This window comes from Leucoraja erinacea, chromosome 1 (assembly GCF_028641065.1).
Source record: "Leucoraja erinacea ecotype New England chromosome 1, Leri_hhj_1, whole genome shotgun sequence".
Classification (NCBI taxonomy): domain Eukaryota; kingdom Metazoa; phylum Chordata; class Chondrichthyes; order Rajiformes; family Rajidae; genus Leucoraja; species Leucoraja erinaceus.
This window is the reverse complement of record NC_073377.1, coordinates 24,326,306-24,340,796: the sequence shown is the minus strand read 5'-3', so window position 1 is coordinate 24,340,796 and position 14,491 is coordinate 24,326,306. Positions and strand designations below refer to the sequence as shown.

The following is a 14,491-nucleotide window of genomic DNA, read 5'->3' as shown; positions in this document are numbered from 1 at the left end:
TGCTCTGACTCTTTGTCTCTATCCCCAATGGCCCTTTTGGAGATTCTTAAAGGGTTGGACAGGCTAGATGCAGGAAGATTGTTCCCGATGTTGGAGAAGTCCCGAACAAGGGGTCACAGTTTAAGGATAAGGGGGAAATCTTTTGGGACCGAGATGAGAAAAACATTTTTCACACAGAGAGTGGTGAATCTCTGGAATTCTCTGCCACAGAAGGTAGTTGATGCCAGTTCATTGACTATATTTAAGAGGAAGTTAGATGTGGCCCTTCTGGCTAAAGGGATCAGGGGGTATGGAGAGAAGGCAGGTGCAGGATACTGAGTTGGATGATCAGCCATGATCATATTGAATGGCGGTGCAGGCTCGAAGGGCCGAATGGCCTACTCCTGCACCAATTTCCATGTTTCTACGGTGGTGAGCCTGGGTAAGGATAGCATTTTAGGATTGATATTTGCAAACTAGAGGGGGTTTTTATAACAAGCCTGTTTTTGTGATTATTACTATTGACACAAGTATTTTTTTTTCTTCAACTTACAGAAAGCCTACATTCGACTTGCACAACAGCCTTGTGTTTTGAGTTTGTTAAACAAGTAACTTGACCAGAATGCCACTGCTATACAGCAGGGCTCGGTTTGTTTGTACCCAGCCACCTGTGTTCTTGAACTGTTTCTGGATTGGCTCAGGTCAATGTAGCAGTCTGGTTGGAGATATTGCAAAAAACTGTCGACTTTGACACTTTCCATGTTTGGAAAGGATCCATCTTTTATTGTTAATTATTAACCAAGTTCAGTAGTTAACCTTTGGGCATCGCTGTAAGGTGTGGTTTGTCTGTTGAAAGTGGTATTACATCGGGAATTGGCTGGTGTATTTGACTTTTTTTTAAATATCATGAAAGAACATTTCTGCTAACTACTTTGCAAATGGGACATGTACAAGTTCATCTATGATTAACCAAGCACAAATACTGAGCTGGCCAGATTGTATAAGTTCGATCTGTTCTTCCGCCTTTGAAACGTTCAACTGTTAAATGGATGAGAGACGTACGTTGTCTGTTCCTGGTAAGTGCATGTGTGATACTGGTTATATCGAGTGAGAAGCAACTTGTTTTCCCTATTGAAATAAACTGGAGTACAATGCTCAACTTCTCAGCCGACTGGGGAATAAATGTCTAAGTATTAAATAGACCATTATTGGAAATATTGGCAAGCTATTCCAACAGACATACCATGTTCAAATGAACACATGCTTTAAGAGATTTAAATTTAACGTGTGTTCTAATTTTGATTGAATAAAAGCAGAGTCTCTTGCCCAGAGTAGGGGAAATGGAGAACCAGAGGAAATAGGTTTAAGGTGAGGGGGGGGGGGAAATTTAATAGAAACCTGAGGGGTTACGTATATTCACACAAAGGGTGGTGAGTCTGTGAAACGAGCTGCCACAGGAAGTAGTTGAGGCAAGTGCTATTGCGATGTTTAAGAAACATTTCGACAGGTACCTGGGATATGAAAGGTTTATAGGATACTAGACCAAGTGCAGACCCGTTGGGTCTGTTTCCCCAACACGCGTTTGCCAGGGGGAGGGGGTGGGGGAGGCCTGGGGCATCACACGCACACTAACCATCCCCAAACACACAGGGAGGGGGAGAGGGAGACGGGGTGTGGAGTGGGGTGTGCAGAGAGGAGAACACAATATGGAATGTCAATCTCAATTACAGCACAGAAACAGGCCCTTTCTGCCCACCTTGTCCATTGTGACCAAGTTGCGAAGCAAGCTTGCCAACGACTTGGCCCTCCAGACCTATTTGCATATCTCTGTCTTTTTAAATGTCATATGTTTAACCAGCCTCTACCAAGTCCTCTGACGGCTCATTCTATGTAAGTACCATCCCAAGTGTGGAGAAAGTTGCCCCTCTGATTCATATTAAATCTTTCCCCTCTCACCATAAATATATGCAATCCCGTTCTCAATTGCCCGTGCCCCGGTGAAAACATTTTGGCTGTTTTTCTTTTATTTATTCCTATGATTTTATTTAAGTCTAGGGTCAACCCTCTGCCTTTACTCCATGGAAAAAAGACCCAGCCTCTCATTTCTTGCTCCCAACAGTCCAGACCAGTAACATCCTTGTATATATTTTTTTTGCACCCTTTCCACCTTAGTGACAGCATTCCTATAGCAGAGCAACAAGAATGATGCAAAGCACGCCAAATGTGGCCTTGCCGCCGTCTTGTACAGCTTTAACATGTCCCAATTCCTGTAATACAACACTAACTGATGAGAGCAAACATGATTAACACAAACATGCCAAATGCTTCCTTCACCACCCTGATGGCCTGTGCCTCCACCTTCATGGAACAATGTCCCATATGTTCCACAGCACTCCCAGTGCCTTGCCATCTACCATGCAAGTCCTGCCCTTTTCTTCATTTTTGTTTGCTGTGCAGTTGGTCATGCTGCTAAAGTCTGTTTGTTTTTTTTAATATACTCTGTGCATAAATTGGGTCATCATTACCACTATTTTGTTATGCAACCTAATTATCCATAAAATTGAATTACTAATTAAGGGAACATTGGTGATTGCATTTCCAATGTTACCACAGTGATTACACTCAAAGTAATGTGGTCTTTGTTAACCATGGCTTAAAAATCCTTTCGGGAGGTCTGGAGTCTTGAAAGTTATTACATTATAAAAGATAGTCTCTTCAACTACAGGAATTTCCAGTGCTGGTGCGTGTCATGAATGATTGGGGCAGATGCACCCTCCCTGTTTCTGTGTGCTATTATAATGTATTTAAGTTGTTGGGTGAAATACTTGAAAGTTGTTGTACAAGTCTTTGACCAGGGACAAAATTAAAGGTTCAATAGAAAATCCCGAGGGGTGCTCTGGTTTTATTACTGAACCATATGTGCTCCGAGTGAAGGATCTTTGTCACTCCTACTCCTCTTGCTGAGGGAGACTTGTTTCTTTCTGCTGCTGTTACACTATTGTAGCAGCGGTTTTATCCTTTGCAGCAAAGAGGAATCTGATGTTCTGTAGTTTGTCAGCGCTGGGTTTGAGTGTTGGGGAAGATTGGATTGTATCTTCCCCAGCAATATATAATTGCATTCAGTAAGAGGTGCCAAAAGATGAGTCTGTCTCTTTCTGGCCTATCAAAACCTGTAGTCGGTTCAGTGGGATCTCTACCATTCAACTCAATGTCAGCAAGCTGCCTGGATAGTTTAATTGTTGAAAAAAATCATTAATTCAATGTCACACAATGATCAATAAAACAAAAATCAACATAAGCTAAATACTCATTAATTTAAATGGTGTGGTTGCACTGTTTGCTAAGCAGTAACTAGAACGTGTCATTTAAATATGTGTAAAATAAAATTATTACAATCATTAAAAAGATGAAATGTGTAGCATTTTTTTTCCCTCTCTGCCTTGATTGCATTGGGAAAAATGAAAATTGTGCCATTTTTGGTTTTATCTTGAATGCCCTCAATAGGACAATATTGCCAATAGTGACAATTGGACACATTTACCAGATTTTCTCTCCTGTGTTCTTACTGGATTACTGTGAACACAAGAGAAGGTAGAGAGCAGATTAGGAGAAACAATAAGTGCTGGAGAGTCGGGAAGCATCTGTAGAACATGTATGGGTGACATTTCAGGTCATGAACCTTCTTCAGATTCCAGTTCCCTGGAGGTGCTGCCTGACTTGCTGAGTTACTCCAGCATTTTTTTTTTTTGGTAAACATTGGTTCCCTGTTTCTTCATTGTGGATTAGGCAAATGTCTTGTTTCCTATCACTTAGAAATCAAGAATCTAAATTACAGTACCTGAAAAAGGAACCGCTTTGCACTTGTTCCAATTACACATTTTTGATTGCCATGAAATGATTTGAGCGATGACTTTTGATTGGAGGTGCCATAAATAGCCATTCAAGTTTTGATTAGGTCAGAATTAGCGCATTGCTTCATTTGAAAACTACAGTGTGTTACAACAGTGGATGATGATTTGTAAATAATTCACTGATCTAACCCCCAAGACATAATTTGTTTGTGTTGTTTCACAAATATTCAGTCTTGCCCACAAGGTTAAATCAAACAGGGATTTACAAGTGCCCTACACAGATCAATGTGTGCATTGTTCTTAAATGGAATGAGATATTCCAAAACTCCAAACCAGCTGCATTTTTTTTTTAATGATTCCTTTTCACTGGCAATGAAGGAATACTCTAACCACAATGCAATTGAAGGCAACTCATTGAATGTATTCAAGAAGTTTTATATTTCTCTTGGGGCAAGAAGGGTGAAAGTATAAGGGGTGAAACCTGGAGTAGGGTATTCAATTTGGCTGATCAGTCCTGATTGTATTGAATGGAGGTGCGGGCTTGAAAGGTGAAATGATTGCCCACATATGCTTCTATTTTCAATGTTTTCTCAGTTCTGTGTCATTTTGAGAAGGTGAATCATTTCGGAGATTACAGCTTTCAAATGCTAAAGTTGGTGTTTCTCAATTTCTGCTGGAATATTTTAGACTGCTGTGTCTTTGAATTTACTTTCAGAATTGCTCTCATTTATTTACCATGATACTCATGAATAGCAGTCGAGACTAACTTGAAACCTATATATACATTTCTCAAAATGATGCCTCCTCTCGTTGTTTTGGAAGGAAAGTCAATTACCTGAATAGGGAGAACACAGATGAGTACATGAACCACCAGGACATAGAAGGCCAAGGATCAAGTGCTGGACAAGGGATTATTTTAGATGATTGGGATTGACTTCACACAGGGGAATCTAATCCTCTTTGTATGGTACGTCGAACGTCCCAGGGCCCCATCCCCGACCTCTACCTCCGCTACATCGACGATTGCTTTGGTGCTACCTCCTGCACCCACACACAACTCGCTCACTTCATCAACTTCGTCACTAACTTCCATCCGGCACTCAAATACACCTGCACCATTTCCGACATTTCCCAACCATTTCTTGACCTCACAATCTCCATCGCAGATGATAGATTTTTGACCGACATCCACTATAAACCCACTGACTCGCATGGCTATTTAGACTACACTTCTTCCCACCCGGCTTCCTCCGTTCCACACCAGGGCATCGGAAATGTCCTCATTCTTCAGGGAACGGGGATTTCCCTCCACCACCATAGATGAGGCTCTCACCAGGGTCTCTTCAATACCCCGCAACACTGCGCTCTCTCTCCCCATCCCCTACTTGGAACAAGGGCAGAGCCCCCCTAGTCCTCACCTTGCACGCCACTAGCCATCACATAAAGCAAATAGTCATCCGTCATATTTGCCACCTCCAACGCGACCCCACCACTCACCACATCCTCCCATCTCCCCCGTCTGCTTTCCGCAAAGACCGCTCCCTCCGTAACTCCCTGATCAATTATTTCCTTCCCACCCGCACGGCCCCCCTCTCCCGGCACTTTCCCTTGTAACCGCAAGAGATGCTACACATGTCACTTTACCTCCCCCCTCGACTCCATTCAAGGACCCATGCAGTCGTTCCAGGTGCGACAGAGGTTCACCTGCACCTCCTCCAACCTCATCTATTGCATCCACTGCTCTAGATGTCAGCTGATCTTCATCGGTGAGTCCAAGCGTAGGCTTGGCGATCGTTTGGCAGAACACCACCGCTCGGTCCGCGTGAACCAACCTGATCCCCTGGCGGCTCAGCACTTCAACTCCCCCTCCCATTCCGAACCCGACCTTTCTGTCCTGAGCCTCCTCCATGGCCAGAGTGAGCAGCACCGGAAACTGGAGGAGCAGAACCTCATATTCCACATATCCAGATAATGTCATTGACCAGTATTCCCACTTCCTCAAGTTATGATTGTTTTCAGATGTTGTAGCTCAGGATTTCTCCAGATCGAGTTGAGGATATTCAGAAGTAATGTTGTGTGCTGTTTGTACCACTTTAATTTGTCAGAAAATATTCTGAAGATTTTCAATAGAGAAATTATTTTATTCCAAGGTTGAAACAGTTTTTTGTTTCATGCAACTAATGTGATTATGAAATCAAATGGTATCTGCTCTGGAATCTGTCACCTGGTGGTATCGTGGTATCATGCAAAGACAAGGAATAAGGTGTGTTATTATTCTGTTGTGATGCAATACTGTAACTAAAGTAGTTGGGTTCCACTGCAGTGAAGCAGTAACAGCCAGGCAGGTCCGGCATATTTTATTTCCCTGTGGCAAAATACTTTGTAACATACCACTTAAAGAAAATATTTTTTTCAATTGGACGTGCAGATGCCTTTCATGTTAAACATCTGTGCTGGGTTGATTTCATTCAAAAGAGGAAGAACATTCCTAAGTGGAAAGACATTCTTGCCATAGAGGGAGTACAGAGAAGGTTCACCAGACTGATTCCTGGGATGTCAGGACTTTCATATGAAGAAAGACTGGATAGACTTGCTAGAATTTAGAAGATTGAGGGGGGATCTTATAGAAACTTACAAAATTCTTAAGGGGTTGGACAGGCTAGATGCAGGAAGATTGTTCCCGATGTTGGGGAAGTCCAGGACAAGGGGTCACAGTTTAAGGATAAGGGGGAAATCATTTAGGACCGAGATGAGGAAAACATTTTTCTGCCACAGAAGGTAGTTGAGGCCAGTTCATTTAGGAGGGAGTTAGATGTGGCCCTTGTGGCTAAAGGGATCGGGGGGTATGGAGATAAGGTAGGTACAGGATACTGAGTTGGATGATCAGCCATGATCATATTGAATGGTGGTGCAGGCTCCAAGGGCTGAATGGCCTACTCCTGCACCTATTTTCTATGTTTCTATGTAAGAAGGATTCCAGGGGGAGAATAAGATGACCATAGCTGACAAGGGAGGTCAAGGCCAACATACAAGCAAAAGAGAAGGTATATAACATTGCAAAGATTTAGTGTGAAGACAGAGGATTGGAATGTGTTTTAAAGAACAACAAAAGGTAACTAAAACGACAATACGAGAGAAAAGTTCAAGTACGAATGTAACCTAACCAATAATATAAAAGAAGATAGCAAGAGTTTCTACGGATATATAACGAGTAAAAAAGAGGCAAGAGTGGATGTTGGGCCGCTGGAGAATAATGCAGGAGAAGTGACAATAGACAATAGGTGCAGGAGTAAGCCATTCGGCCCCTTAGAGCCAGTACCACCATTCAACGTGATCATGGCTGATCATCCCCAATCAGTACCCTGTTCCAGCCTTCTCCCCATATACCCTGACTCCGCTATTTTTAAGAGCCCTATCTAGCTCTCTCTTGAAAGCATCCAGAGAACCTGCCTCCACCGCCCTCTGAGACAGAGAATTCCACAGACTCGCCACTCTTTGTGAGAAAAAGTGTTTCCTCGTCTCCGTTTTAAATGGCTTATTCTTAAACTGTGGCACCTGGTTTTGGACTCCCCCCAACATCGGGAACATGTTTCATGCCTCCAGCATGTCTAAACCCTTAACAATCTTATATGTTTCAATGAGATACCTTCTCATCCTTCTAAACTCCAAATTGTGCAAGTCCAGCTGCTCCATTTTCTCAGCATATGACAGTCCCGCCATCCCGGGAATTAACCTTGTAAACCGACGCTGCACTCCCTCAATAGCAAGAATGTCCTTCCTCAAATTAGGGGACCAAAACTGCACACAATACTCCAGGTGTGGCCTCACTAGGGCTCTGTACAACTGCAGACGGACCTCTTTGCTCCTATATTCGATTCCTCTTGTTATAAAGGCCAACATACCATTCGCTTTCTTCACTGCCTGCTGTACCTGCATGCTTATGCCCCTGTCCCACTTAGGAAACCTGAACGGAGACCTCTGGAGACTTTGCGCCCCACCCAAGGTTTCCGTGCGGTTCCCGGAGGTTTTTGTCACTCTTCCTTACCTGCTTTCACTACCTGCAACCTCCGGCAACCACCTGCAACCTCCGGGAACCGCACAGAAACCTTGGGTGGGGCGCAAAGTCTCCAGAGGTTTCCGTTCAGGTTTCCTAAGTGGGACAGGGGCATTACTTTCATAGACTGATGTACAAGGACCCCCCGATCCCGTTGTACTTCCCCTTTTCCCAACTTGACGCCATTTAGATAGTAATCTGCCTTCCTGTTTTTGCTACCAGAGGATAACCTCACATTTATCCGCATTAAATTTCATCTGCCCATACATCTGCCCACTCCCCCAACCTGTCACCCTGCATTCTCATAGCATCCTCCTCACAGCTCACACTGCCACCCAGCTTAAGCTTAATTCCTGTTCCACTCTTTTCTAATTACATCTGACGATGGAATTTCTATATTTAGAATGATATTACACAAGTATGATATTAAATTATTTGACTGCGTTTCTATTCACACCTTCATCTAATACATCTGGCAACAGAGTTTTTCAAATGTTTCCTCTTAAAAAGAACTGTCCTATTTGTGGCGGATACTCCCATTATTAAGCACCATCTAGAACAGTGGTTCTTAACCTGGGGTCCGGACCCCATGTGGCTTCATTTGGGGGTTTACCGAGAGAACTGAAGGGGTCATACATAACATATCCATTTGTTGAGCCCATTTTTAGGAAACTAACAAAGTTACATATCACATACAGTATTTTGTTTGTGTATGCCAAAAAGGTTAAGAAACACTGATCTAGAATGAGATGTAATTTTATTGCCTTTTTAACATGACACTCATGACTTAGAGGTAAAATGAGTAAAGGGAAACCGGTTTTGCATCCTTGATCCGGCATCCTTGCAACAACAATGTTGAATGTTGAAAATTAAGGCAGCAGTTTTTAGATATTTGAAATATTTATATTTTCTCCATTTATAGATTACTTGAAGGGGTAGATCGGACCGGCATGGAGGCCGGACTGAAGTCTGAACCCAGGACTAGATGAATAGATATGTTCTCTGACCTACGTACCTATCTCCCAAGTCGTATTATTGATAGTTTATCCTATTTTTCTAATTTCTTTCTTTCTTTATTTTTTTTCTATCTTATAAATATAAATAAATAATTTGAGGCAATGTTAATATGCAACTGATAAAGGAGGATCCCAGCTACTTTGGTAACTGGATCCCTGGAAACCTGGATATTTAATACCTAACCGTTAAACAAAGTCTGTACTGGTTTGGATTATGATATGCAGATGCCTCTAATAAAGATTTATTTAAAAAAATATACATTTATTTATTTATTTATTTATCTATTTATTTATATTTTGCTTTGTCCACATTTTCATAGTGAAAAGCTTGTGTTTTGTGCTAACCAGGCAGCAGAAAATATATGACAATTTTACCCCTGTGGACCAAATTATGCCAACTAGTGCCTATCCAATTCCCTTCTGAAATTCTCTTCATCGTAAATGATTGCCATGTGGACAAAGCAAAAAAGTAAAGATGCTCCTCAACACCTTAAGCCACTAAGTGAAGTGAAAGGATAAGCAAAGTCATGTGATTTTTGTTTGTTTAACCCTGATATTTCAACAAATCAATCCACATTTCTCAGAGGAAAACAATAAATATTACGTGCTGCTTAGATTCAGGGTTGATGATGTTATTTCAAAACTTGGAACTTTCTACAAGGAGAATTTGGGGACAATCATACAGTTATTACGTGCCCAGATCATCACACAAACCAACCTCCTGTCCATTTACACCTTGTGCTTCCTCACAAGGCCAGCAGCATAATCAAGGACGAGTCACACCCTGGCCTCTCCCTCGTCCCCCTACTTAAGGGGTTGGACAGGCTAGATGCAGGAAGATTGTTCCCGATGTTAGGGAAGTCCAGGACAAAGGGTCACAGCTTAAGGATAAGGGGGAAATCCTTTAAAACCGAGATGAGAAGAACTTTTTTCACACAGAGAGTGGTGAATCTCTGGAACTCTCTGCCACAGAGGGTAGTTGAGGCCAGTTCATTGGCTATATTTAAGAGGGAGTTAGATGTGGCCCTTGTGGCTAAGGGGATCAGGGGGTATGGAGAGAAGGCAGGTACGGGATACTGAGTTGGATGATCAGCCATGATCATATTGAATGGCGGTGCAGGCTCGAAGGGCCGAATGGCCTACTCCTGCACCTAATTTCTATGTTTCTATGTTTCTACTTCTCCCATTGGGCAAAAGGTGTAGAAGTGTGAGAACACACACCTCCAGATTTAGGGGGCAGTTTTTCCCAGCTATTATCAGGCAACTGAACCATCCTACTAGCAACTACTGCGCAGTCATGAGCTGCTATCTAGATCATTGGAGACTCTCGGACTATATTTGATCGGAATCTACTGCACTTTTTCTTGCACTTAAACATCATTCATGTTATTTCCTTTATAGTGTATCTGTGCACTGTGGATGGTTCGATTGTAATCATGTATTGTCTTTCCACTGACTGGTTAGCACACAACAAAAGCTTTTCACTGCACCTTGGTACGCGTGACAATAAACTAAACTATGTTTATGGAGAGGAGGAGGATTAACAGTTGCGTAGGTGGATATTATCATTTCAACACAAGATACTGATGTCACCTATTTCCTCAAGCAATCTCGTTGCCTCAGGGATTTCACTCCCACTTGAAGTCCACGAATGTGATTAAGGGACTGGAAATGTAGCAATAAAATTCCTTATGTCGATGAGTGTATATATTGTGTTCATTTCTGAAAGGGTCAATGAACTGGGGTGTTCACCCTTCTGTGTCGGAAGGAACTGCAGATGCTGGTTTAAACCGAAGATAGACATAAAATGCTGGAATAACTCTGCGGGACAGATTGCATCTCTGGATAGAAGTAATGGGTGATATTTTGGGTTGAGATCCTTCTGCAGGCTGAGTCGGGAGAGGGAGACACAGGGTAAGGTGTGAAACAAGACGTCAAAGTTGACAAAGATCAAGGTAAATGTAGAATAGATCATTGTTAGCTAGGGGAAAGTGACACCAAAGCATAAGGTATAAAATTTAATCAGGAGGCCAGTCAAACTGGCCAGAGAACTAGGATGGGGGAGGGATAAAGAGAGAGGGAAAGCAAGGGTTACTTGAAGTTAGAAGTCAAGACATACCGCTGGGTTGTAAACCCCCCCCCCCAAGCGAAATAAGATGCTGTTCTTCCAATTTGCATTTGGCCAAGTTGGGAAAGTTGATGTTGCAGGAAATGCCAGTAGCATTAATTATCCATTCCTATTTGCCACATCAGCTTAGGAAATGAGTGTCAATCAGAGAGTCTGGAGTCACTTTTTGGGTAGATTGGTAAAGGATAACTGGCCTTATTGCTTGAAGGCCTTTGGATCTATTTTGGTACCTTCATGTTACTGAATGTGGTCTTTTTTTTAATTTTGTTTACGGGGAAGAGAATTTCAATTCCAGATTGATTTAATGAGTTCTGTATTTAAATCCCCCAGCTGGTTCCATGATCCATTTCCTAGAAACACAGAAAATAGTGCCATTCGGCCCTTCGAGCCAGCACCGTCATGCAATATGATCATGGCTGATCATCTAAAATCAGTACTCCGTTCCCCCTTTTCCCCATATTCCTTGATTCCGCTAGCCCTAAGAGCTAAATCTAGCTCTCTTAAACAGTTCTCTGCCTACTGGCCAGTATGTTAACTATAATGTGACTGAAGTCTGTATTTTCAGTTGCCGAACATTTTAAACACTAGTAGTTGACATTTTTTGGAAGGTTTAGTTTAGAGATACAGTGCAGAAACAGGCCCTTCGGCCACGCAGGCCAGCGATCTCTGCACACCAACATTATCCAACACGCACAATTTACAAATATACCAAGCTAATTAACCTACAAACCTGCACTTCTTTGGTCTGTAGGAGAAAACTGGAGCTCCCCGGAGATAACCCATGCTGAGCACAGGGTACAAATTCCATACAAACAGCACCCATAGTCTGGATCAATCCCAGGTTTCTGGCGCTGTAAGGCAGCAACGTTACCGCTGCGCCAACATGCCGCCCTAGATACTTATAGTTCATTCTAATGCTATTGTACGATGAGGTACTGGCAAAAAAAACATGTCTACTATCACCAGTTATACCTTACAGCCAGTAAGGCTCTTTTTAAACATGGGAAATAATTGAATTATCTTCAAGTGTAAAGATACTGTGAATGCGTAACTGTTCTTTGGAAGTGCACAAGGCTATTATTTGCAGGCAAGCTTGATGTTGTGCTTTCCAGCAGCTTGAATTATCTACAATTTAGGATTGATGCAATTAATTGTTTAATTTTTGTTGTCCTTCATAATTCATGGAGTGAGCTCTCGGCCCCATTAATGCACAGTGAACAAAGGACCTCTCCATGCAACACCCTGGAACTACTCCAGCATTTGCAAATAAGGAACACAATCAGTGATCCACCTGAGACAAATGGGCCATGCTTCAATACCAAATATCACAGTTGCATACAAGTAAATACTAAATAGTGAATTTTGGGTCATTTAAAAATAAATGACATGAAAAATCTTGCCAGTGGCATACAATTGGTTTAAAGAAATCGGTATCAATATTGTGATTAAAGAGCCACTTGAGGTCGGCTGCCGTAAATGTAACAAGACTATTTTCAATGAAATCTGTCTTTACATATCTGTCCAATTCTATCAGACCGTTAAAGGAAAATTACTCTGCAATGAAAACATTAGTGCAAAAATACACAATAAGAAACAAGTCTCTCATGTACAAAATCATGAGAGGAATAGATTGGGTATCACAGAGTCTCTTGCCCAGATTAGGGGAATTGAGGACCAGAGGACATAGGTTCAAGGTGAAGGGGAAATGCTTTATTAGGAATCTGAGGGGTAACTTTTTCACACAAAGAGTGGAGGGTGTATGGAAGAAGCTGCAGAGGAGGTAGTTGAGTTTAAGAAACAGTTAGACAGGTGCATGGATAGGACGGGTTTAGAGGGATATGGACCAAGCGCAGGCTGGTGTAGCTAGGACATTGTTGGCCAGTGTGGGCAAGTAGGGCCGAAGGGCCTGTTTCCACACTGTATCACTCTATAACTATGACTCTAAGTCTATGGTAGTGCAATCGTTGGTCCATGGCGTTCTACTGCTAAAGTAGGATTAATGTTGAAGACCGGCACACGCAGCATCTCTGGATAGGAGGAATGGGTGATGTTTAGGGTCTAGTTGTGAAGTTTGGTTGAAGAACTTGATAGTTGTCGGAAAGTAACTGTTCCTGCACCTTGTGGTGTGCGACTTGAAGCTTTTATTCCTCCTGCCCATAGTAGCAGTGAGAAGTGGGCATGGCCCGGATGTTGGGGATCCTTGATAAGATAAACTGCTTCTTGAGGTGGTGCATCATGTCGATCTTTTTGATGGTGCATTGTTCAAATAATTATAATTTGGCAATTTTAGTTCAGGAAACTTGTTCATACAGTTATTCAAATTATGATCCTAAGACCATAAAATGTTTTAAAATATTTCCCCCCTCTAACTTTACTCAGTAAGTGGGTAATATATTGTGGAGGCCACAATCTACCCTCCAACTCGTGCAACTAATTCCAAAAGCCAAATCGCTTGAATGGAAGTCAGAGCTGATTTTTTTTTTTTTTTTTTTTTTTTTTTTTAAGTTTTGTGTGAATACACAAGCTGTAATGTTGGTACTTGCCATCTGTCGTGGCTGAGAACTTGCAGGAAGCTTGATTTGATCAAATACTGATTCGCTCTCTGTGAATTCTATCTCAATATTGTCTGGTAAAAGGGGATAGATCTTTGGGGTTGCTTTAAATCAATAAAACATGCTTCACCTGAGGCCAATTGTGGATCATTGCCTTGCGGACCTAAAAAAGCTTTCAATGTACATCAGCATACGTGACACTAATACACCAATAACAGCTTTTCATTCTGAGTTTTTATTATAGCATTAAACTAAACTATTGGAAACACTGCATGAGATGTAAACAAGGAAATGGCGTGATTATTTTGGGAAGGTGCAAAGGTGTGTTTGCACATCAAAGAAATGCGTAGAAACCTTATTGCATCAAATATAATCGTTGTGCTGTTTAGTCTATTCATGCTGCATTACTGTGGTTGAAATATGGTTGTGTCATCTTCATTATTTAAACAATTTCTCTATTTTAAAATAGGGCATGGTACTTTAGTTTCATTAGTGCAAATTAATCAGTATTACTTAAATAAAGCAGCTTTTCCCCAGAATTATAAATTGATTAGTTGTAGCTGTTTTGCTGACGACAGTTGCTTCACCTAGTTGTCTTGTGGCACGAGAGAAATGTCAGACCCTTAAAATAAATCATAAATAAATATTGTTTGGCATTTGCAGATGATGCAATTGATTTTTTTTTTAAACTGAACCTATCTAATTTTACCTGAAATTTTGTTGATCTGTTTGAATAATTCACTTGATGAAAATGTCCATGTTTTGTCAAAATGATTTCAGAAATATAGTTGGAAATATGTGCCACAATTTGAAATGGACAAAATTTAAAACTGGTGTTATTGAGTAACTTTTTTTACTTGATTAATCTGTTGCTCCATTGTTCTCTTGCTGTTCAGTAGTTCATAGTACAG

At 41.6% G+C, this 14,491-nt stretch overlaps 1 protein-coding gene across 2 annotated transcripts in view; it reads left to right on the top strand.

The window, feature by feature from the left end:
• The window catches only part of atp8b1 (ATPase phospholipid transporting 8B1), a 136,925-nt gene that overhangs the window by 21,332 nt on the left and 101,102 nt on the right, over positions 1–14,491 (top strand). Inside the window, exon 1 of one of the 2 annotated variants that reach the window (XM_055664897.1) lies at positions 930–1,055. The exons of the other annotated variant lie outside the window; for it this stretch is intronic. Within the exon in view, the coding sequence (XP_055520872.1) occupies positions 1,025–1,055 (31 nt within the window). The 5' untranslated portion in view covers positions 930–1,024. Of the gene's footprint in view, positions 1–929; positions 1,056–14,491 lie in introns of those variants that run through there. 2 annotated transcript variants of the gene reach the window in all.